Here is a 9,545-nt window from a genome sequence, read left to right as displayed (position 1 = left end):
CTAACCTTTAACCTATGAGTAGCAAAGGAGCAGTTTTGCAGCTGTTTAGCCAGCTCCAAGTCTGAACAAGGATTTGAACTCACACCGCTGCCTGACAGCACGGATAAATACTCCCACAGGATCAGAAGTTCCTCCACCCCAACCGCAGGGAGGGGGACGACAGCCTGGGGATTACCTGTGGGTTTAAGAATATCAGAGTCTGGAAATTCATCAAAGTTCGAGGTGTCATCGATGCTCTTGATTTCGATAGAGATGGCAGCTGGTCTCTCCCTGCCAAGAACAGACAAATAAGTCACCAGTCAGTATTAACATGGAGGATGCTGACCACGTCCTTCTGAGAGGACCCCTGTCCGGTATGTGAGGACTATTTTCACTGGTAGGCAGCTTTTTTTTCTCTGAATGCTAAATAAGCCAACTGATGGCATTCAAGCAAAATTATTAAAAACTGGTAATTCAGCTGGGCCCGATAACACATGCCTTTAATCCCAGCACCTGGGAGGCGAATCTCTTCTGAGTTCAAGGTCAGCCTGGTGTGCCTAATTTCAGGACACTCAGGGTTATACAGAGACTCTCTCTTTTTTGTTGTTTTGTTTGGTTGGTTTTTTGAGACAGGATTTCCCTGTGTAGCCCTGGCTTTCCTGGGAACTCACTCTGTAGACCAGGCTGTCCTTGAACTCACAAAGATTTGCCTGCCCCTGTCTCCCAAGTGCTAGATTTAATTAAAGGTATGTGCCACCACCACCACCTGGTTGAGATGCTGTCTCAGAAAACAACAAAACCAAACAAATGAAAAAAAAAAAAAAAAACACATTCCATCAGAAAGACAGAAGAACGGAGCCGTTAACGCCCTGTCCCCTAGTGGAGGACTCCTAGAAGGAAAAAGCCTCTAAGAAAGCAGCCTGAATTGGACTCTACCCTGATTCCACGGGAAAGATAAAAATCATCATGAGGCTGGCCACAGAGCCAAGGAAAGCAGACTGTGAGTCCCAGGCTAGCTTCATGAGTCCAGCCTGGTCCACAAAGGGAATTCCAGGACAACCAGAGCTGTTACACAGAAGTCCTGTCTCAAAAAACAAAATTCAAGGATGGAAATCAGAACACAATTATATAAAATGGGAAGACACTTTCTGCTTAGTAATCCTTGAGCGCTAACAAGAGCAGACGCTTTCAGCAGGTAGTCTAGCTGCCCAGGCTACACCTCCCTGCTCCTGCCCTGTGGACTGCACCCCTTCTGCCTTCTACTCATGGTCTTCTAGCTCCCAGAAACAGCCAGAGGTTAGCTGTGAGCACAGACAGCAGCTTCCCAGACACCCCTGCCCTCACTGACAGTCACTGCTGCGTCTACTGCACTGTGACTCCCAATTTTCACCACAAATGAAAGTCAGTGATGATCCTCCCAAACTAGAACTAAGGAAATCACAATCCACGGGTGGTGGCACATCATCCCCAAGCACTTGGAGGAAGAGACAGGAGAATCTAGTTCATGATCACCTGCTACATACCTCCTAGGAGGTCACGCTGGGCTGCAGGGGACCCAGTCTGTGGCCAGGGAGATGGCTCATGAGTAAAGGTGCTTGCTCCACAAGCCTGGTGACCTGATTTGATCCCAGAGTCCATGCCAAAGGTAAAGGGAAGAACAAACTCCACAGAGCTGTCCTTTGAACTTTACTCACACACCATGGGAGGATGTATATCCTTCCCTCCAATAAGAAGTTATATGAACTGCAAACTGTAATATGGTGTATACCTGATATGTTCCCAGTCAACGCCTTCAAAAAAAGGATTACTTTTTATTTCCTCAACTCCAGAAGCTCCGATTCTATGTTCCCATTCACAGCAGAACCTGGAAAAATGGGCTTTTCAGCACACTCCAACAGTTTCTTCAGAGACATAAATAGCCAGGCTCCTGCTTGCTCTTCCCCAGCCCCATCCCTAGAGGGAGGAAGCAGGAGCACCCAGGACTCATTCCTGTCACAGGGCTGAGCGTGGGAGATGAGATGCTCTACTACCTCAGAATCAGGCCCTTGGCTTTCTCGGAGACGGGAACTTCTGGGGGAAAGGTCAAAGTTTCCTTCCAATTCATCACCTTCTTATAAGTCTCTTGTGGGGTCTCGGAGCAGAAAGGTGGGTAGCCTGTAACAAGCAGAAGTGTGAGCTTTCCAGCTCAGAACCCGGACTCTGAGGCAATTAGTTCTCAGCACGGTTCCACATCAACTTACCACCTCTGCATGCTTGTTCCTCCACCACTCGCCAATTTTCATTCTCCCCAGGAAATGTCAAAAACCCCTTGTTTTGTTTTTTTTGGACAGGGTTTCTCTGTGTAGCCCTGTCTGTCCTGGAACTCACTCTGTAAACCAGGCTGGCCTCAAACTCACAGAGCTCCACCTGCCTCTGCCTCCCGAGTGCTGGGATTAAAGGCGTGTGCCACCACTGCCCGGCTATCTACACGCATTTTTCATTTTTTTGCCAACTCGAGGTGAGGAGTTATACCTCTGATAACACTAGAAAGCCAGCTAATAGTTGAAGGTGAGAAAAGAAATGACAGGCAGAGTTGCAGTGTGGGATTAGCATGCCAGAAGAAGTAACAGGATGAACACCACAAAAGGCCCTCTCTAGGGAGCTCCTCATAAGGGTACAGTGTCAGCAAGCTAAGGGGAAAGCATGGGTTTTAAAGAGACCACCATTGGCCTATTTGTTGTTTTCTGGAAGTCCAAGAGGACAAACACTCTGGGCAGTGGTGGTACACACCTTTAATCCCAGCACTTGGGAGGCAGAGGCAGGTGGAGCTCTGTGCGTTTAAGGCCAGCCTGGTCTACAAAAACGATGGAGGTGGGTCTTGTATCTATCTGTTGCTTTCATTGGTTAATTAATAAAAAAACTGCCTAGGCCCATTTGATAGGCCAACCCTTAGGTGGGTGGAGTAAACAACAGAATGCTGGGAGAAAGAAGCCGAGTCAATGAGTCACCATGATTCTCCCGCCCGACACAGACGCAGGACGCAGGATAAGATCCTCCCTGGTAAGCCACCAGCTCGTGGCGCTACACAGAATATTAGAAATGGGTTAGATCAATATGTAAGAGCTAGCCAATAAGAGGTTAAAACTAATGGGCCAAGCAGTGTTTAAAACAATACAGTTTCCGTGTAATTATTTCGGGAAAAGCTAGCTGGGTGGCGGGACGTAGCCCGCCGCTAATATCACAACACAAAGAGAGTTCCAGGAGACGCTCCAAAGCTACATAGAGAAACCCTGTTTTGAAAAAACAAAACAAAAAGGACAAACATTGCACTTCCTATTGCTGCTAGCCTGTATTGCTAGCCTGTCCACCACAAGGAGTACATCCATATCCAATGTTCCCCAAGATAAAGTGATTCCAAACCCACCCTGGTATCCAGTCTCATCTAGTGCTCCATGGCAATATGGCCATGCTGTAGATGTGCTCCCTAAATAAAGAGACACACCATCCAAAGACAAGGAGAAAGAAAGGTTCCATGCTGCAAAAAAGCCTCGAGAGAGGAAGCAATCCACAATTCACAAACCAAGGGAGAGACACAGCTTTAGTTAAGCTCTTTGTACACAATAGGTGCTTGATAAGTGAGAGTGCCCAAGGGGCCAGATGGAGAGAATGAAGCAACAGAAGAAATTTAAATAAATGACCAGCACAGGCAGCACAAGAGGTCAGGGAACCCGTAATTCAACAGGGCTCACTTGACAGAGTTGTCTATCAAGGAAACATCAGCACCTCGTTCCCCCAAGTGAGACAGTAACAGCAGTGGAGTCTTTCCTGGTGCACAGAAAAGCCCTCCTGCATGCAACTTACCGATGAGCATCTCATACATGATCACCCCGAGTGACCACCAATCGCAGAGCTTGTTGTACCCGGTCTGCATGAATACCTCAGGAGCAATGTAATCAGGAGTGCCCACTGTAGAGAAGGCCTGAAACACACACACACATTAGAGAGGCCAGGCCAGGAGTGAGTGCCTAAGCTAAGAATGCTATTCCAGAGACCACAGGCCTCAAGCCACACGAGGGGCACCCAAACTACATAAGTAGGACAGCCCCTGTCTACTACAAACTCATTTGCTACATCACTGTCCAAAATGAACAATAAGCTTTGTTAATAAGGCAAAAGACCCCTCCTAAGCACACCCACTGCCCATACCATAAACACCCACTAAGAACCAGGCTCTGTACCTGAATGAGCCTTCCTAATTCTGCCGAGATGTATGCAAGAAAGAATGAGCCAGGGGCTGGAGAGATGGCTCAGAGGTTAAGAGCATTTCCTGCTCTTCCAAAGGTCCTGAGTTCAATTCCCAGCAACCACATGGTGGCTTACAACCATCTGTAATGAGGTCTGGTGCCCTCTTCTGGCCTTCAGGCATACACGCAGACAGAATATTGTATACATAATAAATATTTAAAAAAAAAAAAAAAAAAAGAAAGAATGAGCCAGCTCAATGATGCAGATAAAACCTGATCCAAACTCATTACTCAGGTCGGAGAACCCGTGAAGGGACAGCCCAGTTTGGAGATGAAATGTCTGCTCCAAATCATACTAAGTAACCTGAGAGCCACAAAGGGAAGCCCCATTAGTGACCAGAAGCTTACAGATTGTCTCCTACAATGCAGGCTCTCTCTGGGATGAGCAAGAACAGTCCCCAATGCCAGTACTTGACTCCCATATACACTAGGCTACAAAACCTAGGAGGATGTGCAGCCAAAGCCTTCCATTTGGGGTCTGTCATGTGTAAGGCAGCCTCTGAAATAAAAATGAGCTCCACTCTCATCTGCTGGCCTGTAGTGGATGTTGATAGCCTTAATAATCTGTCCTATTTGGGCTGGGGATGGCTCAGCAGCTAAAAGATTTGCGCAACAGTAACAATGAGGACAGGCCCCTCTTCTCTACATTCCCTGTCAGATCTGCTGATGGTCGCCATTCTGATTGGGCTGAGGTATACCAAAGTAGTTTAAATGTGCATTTCCCTGATGGGGAGATAGACTGGACATTTGTTTTGGGGCTTGTTTTTGTGACAGGTCTCACTATACAGCTTTGGCTGGCCGGGGACTCCTGACGTAGAGCAGGATGGCCTTGAACTCAAAGATTTTCTTTCTCTGTCTCCCAAGGGCTGTGATTAAAGGTGTGCACTAGCAAGCCCAGCTGGCCGTGTTTAAAAATAGTTATTGACCATTTGTGTTTCTTTAAAAACTATTTAGGGCTTTGTCTGTATGTATGTCTGCACAGCAGAAGACAGCATCAGATCATTATAGATGGTGGTGAGCAGTCATGTGGGTACTGGAAACTGAACTCAGGACCTCTGGAAGAGCAGCCAGTACTCTTAACCACTGAGCCATCTCTCAACCCTACTGGGGTACAATTTTAATTGTGGGTACAGTCAAACACTTATGAAATTTTTAAATTCCTTAAATACTCAAAGCAGACATTTACACTTAGTCTCACCCTGAGATCCCCAGTTTAATTGGTTTTCTGAGACAGGGTTTCTCTGTAGTTTTGGAGCCTGTCCTGGAACTAGCTCTTGTAGACCAGATTGGCCTCGAACTCACAGTTATCCGCCTGCTTCTGCCTCCCAAGTGCTGGGATTAAAAGTGTGCACGACCACTGACCACCGCCTGGCTAATTAAACCCTTTATACCTTAGAAAGGAGGACAGGAGGAAAAGTATTATCACCCACTGGAAGGCCAGCATGAAGTCACCTCCCAAAAACTCACCAGCTGTTGTCTAAGTTACCTACCCTCCCTCAGAGAACTACTTGGGTACTTGGGGCTATCAGCCCAGGGACAGCGCTGCTGCTGAAGCACTCAACACAAGGGAGATGCTCAAATGCTCACCACCTGGGCATATGTGTGCTTTCCTGGGTGTCTGTTTTGTTGTTGTTGCTGGTGATGGCTGGTACTGGGGACAGGGCCAGGGCCTTGTGCGTGCCAGGCAAGCACTCTATTACTGAGCTCCATCCCCAGCCCATTTGTATTCATTTTAAAACTTACTCAGACTGTTCAGTAGCCTCTGATATTACTTACTAGCTGGCGTCTGTTTCTTTTCCAGGTCTCTGCTTTCCTTTTGGAATTCATGTTCTGGAAAGCTAAAAGTAGAGAAATCGAGTCCTAATCAAAATTTCAGATGGGAATATTTAGTACTTTCAGGGATCTGGTACTAATCACACCATACACCCACTAAGCTCTCTGGGTGAAGCCAGACAGAGCAGAGGAAGGCAGATCTCTGTGAGCCCCGGGCTAGTCGGGGATAGAGACTCCTTCCTTAAAGCAACAAAATAAAATAAGCAAACAAACAAAAGCAAATCAGCTCTGGTGACTCGTTTTTCATCCATTTCTATCACCCCAATATGAAGCTCTAGACACAGCCACTCCAAGAGTCTCAGTGGGAGCTGTCAACAGTTTCATGGGGCTCACGTAGCCAGAGAGGACAGACAGACCTTATCAGAACTGAGGAGAAAGAAGCTCTAATGTGTATCAACTGTACATATATGTGCTTTTTGGGGTTTTGGTTGTGGTACTGCTGAAGGCATGCAGAGCCTTCTACATGCTAGACAAGCAGTCTACTAGCGGGCTGCAACCACATGCTTTCTAGTCACTGTTCTGTGATCACCCCCTCCCACGTGCACGGAATGCACTCAGGTTCTTCTCATCTCCCTCCTCACTTTTTATGTTCAGTTTTCACACTCATTCAGACCTGGCTTGTGGCATTCCTGCACAATTCAGTTCCCAGGGAATTTACCCTTACACACTGGGTTAAGGAACAGGGCAACTAACGTCACTGTGACACTTACTGAAATCACTGGGGAGGCTGTGGTTCAGGTTCCTATAAAATTCTGTCCTGTGCGCTTTTTTCAGGCCTGTGCAAAGGCCAAAATCAGAAAGTTTCACATGGCCCTGAGGGAGGAAAAGACAACGACGGATGGACGAGCACTCATGTGCTTCAGCAAGCATCACCTCCCTAGTAACACAGCGCTCCCCATCCATCATACTACATATAACAAAAAACCACTCCAGCTCGGTGTGGTAGCGCACACCTTTAATCCCAACATTTGGGAGGCAGGTGAGCTTTAAGTTTGAGGCCAGCCTGGTCTACAGAGCAAGTTCCAGTATGGCCAGGGCTATACAGAGAAACTCCATCTCAAAATCCAAAAAAAAAAAGATGTAGAGATGGCTCAGAGGTAAAGAGCACTTGCTGCTCTTCCAGAGGTCCTGAGTTCAATTCCCAGCAAGAACACAGGTAGGTGGTTTGCAACCACTGTAATGAGATCTGGTGCCCTCTTCTGGCATGCAGGCACACATGCAGAACATTGTATACATAATAAATAAATCTTAAAAAAAAATAGAGATGAACATTCAATTAAATTACAAAATCATAGCTGAGAGACAAGATGTGATGCTGTGAAGGCAAAGTTACCTGTAAAAAGAACATACGCGGTGGATCACAGTTCCCATATCATCACTGAATGTTACAGGGCTGCCTAGCTCAGCGGACACACTGGTCAGGGTGCCCCTCACATACCTTGCTGTCCAAGAGAAGGTTGTCTGGTTTGATGTCTCTATGGATGAAGCCCAGCTGGTGAATGGAGTCTATGGCTAACACTGTTTCTGCTATGTAAAACTGAGTCTCCTCTTCTGTCAGAGTATCTTTTTTCATCAATAAGGTCATCATGTCCCCTGGAAGCAGAAAGATACAAAGCCACCAGCATACACACACAATGCATGTACACACACACAAGTGCATGCGTGCACAGTACACACACACACGCACGCACACACGCGCACACACACACACAGTGAGTAAGAACCAGATTTCAGATACAAGCCAACTAAACCCAACTATGCTGTGTCCCAGAGGCTGACCCATAGTGCTGACACGGGAGAAAACAGCAAGAGGTTTCTATACTTAAAGGGTAAAATCAGTCAGAGAAAAGCACATCTTGCACCTGCGCCAGGTAATGACGACTACTACACTATAATTTAATTGTCCTCTTCAGGGAACTGAGAATTCTCCCACGATTACAGTGTATTACTTACAACAGTATTTTGGACTGGGGGAAAACCTACTTTACATTTTCTTTTTTGTATGTTTTTTATTTTATTGAGACAGGGTTTCTCTGTGTAGCCTTAGCTGTCCTGGAACTTACTATGTAGACCAGGCTGGCCTTGAACTCACAGAGATCTCTTTGTCTCTGCCTCTTGAGTGCTGGGACTACTTTACTTTTTTATGTTTGCTCCAGTATCTGTAAAGCTGTCTGTATCTAGAGCAGATGTCAATTCCACACAGGTTGAGTTGCTGTCATTGGAATGAAATGCCAAATAAAACGTAGATATTTAGGGGACTAAAAACACAGCGAGGCAAACTAACAGGAAAGTGGCCTGTGGGTAGTCAAGCATCAGTCAACAGACACTGAGCCGGCTCTGCACTGGGCTCTAAGTCCCTGACAGGCGAGCATATCGACAATTCTCAAGACCACCAGGGCCTTCACCTAACATCTTATCAGAGGTATTTAAATGGACACCACTATCCGTTAGAAATTTTAATCTAATGATAAACTCCTTAGTTTCCTGCAAGGTGAGAATTTCAAGCTTAATACCATCATCATAAAGCAAGAAAAAAAATTCATATCCTAAAAATTCAGCAATTAAACTTAAAAGCACATAAAATATGTAAAGTAGATAAAAAGCTAAGAAAAACAGGAAGGTTCGGTTTTTATCTCATGTAAAGCTACTTACAGTAGGAAACAAGGACAAGAGAGACCTCTGACCTTAAGAGTCTCATGCTGCCTTCATTAATAACTTTTTTTTTTGTATTCTCGGCAAGAATTTTCCCTTGGACAAAAATTGATTAATTAAATAAAAACCCAAGACTTGAAAATCGTGAGTCCTCAGCATTCCTGGTAATACCCAGAGACCAGGGACAGTGGGTGAAGCCAACTCTAAGGTCACTATGCAGCTGTCACTCACGACCAAGGAGAGTGGCTGATGGCCTCACTTGTGTGCCGTTTGCCCACGTGGTGGGAAAGCTCAGGCCGGCTGGTCTACAGCTGTGCTGGCCAGCATCACCAAGTACAAAGGTAGGGTCCACGGGACAAAAGCTGAGGAAGAGGTGTAGTAAGGGCTAGAAAGACACGTGGTGAGGAGCTACTGGCCAGGCTGTTTCTTACTATTCAATATATATAATTAGTATATATATACTATTTATATATGTTTGCTTAAGGCAAAAAGGCGTGGGGGGGGGGGACGCGAATAAACACCTGCCACCACGGCCCAGCATCTATTGTAAAAATTATTGGTGACCCTGGGAATAAATGAAGGAGTGTCACAAAATCAATATAGTATGTCCTAATAAATTACATCTGCTTTGTTAAAAAACAAAGAGAGATATGGGAACTGGGAGGAGAGGAGGTTGGGATGTAAAAACAAACAAACAAATAAATGTAAAAAGAGAGAAAATTTGTCTTCTGTTTGTTCAGAATTCACTGGTTCACCAGGAGAAACTGTCCCCAAAGAGACGGGACACTCTGCTCCGCG

At 45.9% G+C, this 9,545-nt stretch overlaps 1 protein-coding gene across 3 annotated transcripts in view; it reads right to left on the bottom strand.

Annotated features, from left to right (window-relative positions):
* The window catches only part of Stk38 (serine/threonine kinase 38), a 33,986-nt gene that overhangs the window by 2,919 nt on the left and 21,522 nt on the right, over window positions 1-9,545 (bottom strand). For 2 of the 3 annotated variants that reach the window (XM_057751390.1, XM_057751391.1), the window contains exons 7-13: window positions 7,534-7,688; window positions 6,806-6,908; window positions 6,039-6,100; window positions 3,820-3,937; window positions 2,010-2,133; window positions 1,748-1,843; window positions 176-270 (exon numbers count right to left, since the gene is read on the bottom strand). In XM_057751390.1, the coding sequence (XP_057607373.1) occupies window positions 176-270; window positions 1,748-1,843; window positions 2,010-2,133; window positions 3,820-3,937; window positions 6,039-6,100; window positions 6,806-6,908; window positions 7,534-7,688 (753 nt within the window). The remainder of the gene's footprint in view (window positions 1-175; window positions 271-1,747; window positions 1,844-2,009; window positions 2,134-3,819; window positions 3,938-6,038; window positions 6,101-6,805; window positions 6,909-7,533; window positions 7,689-9,545) is intronic. The other variant, XM_057751392.1, reaches the window with a different exon arrangement.

Source organism: Chionomys nivalis, chromosome 19, assembly GCF_950005125.1.
Source record: "Chionomys nivalis chromosome 19, mChiNiv1.1, whole genome shotgun sequence".
Classification (NCBI taxonomy): Eukaryota; Metazoa; Chordata; class Mammalia; order Rodentia; family Cricetidae; genus Chionomys; species Chionomys nivalis.
This window is presented reverse-complemented; position numbering and strand designations above follow the sequence as displayed.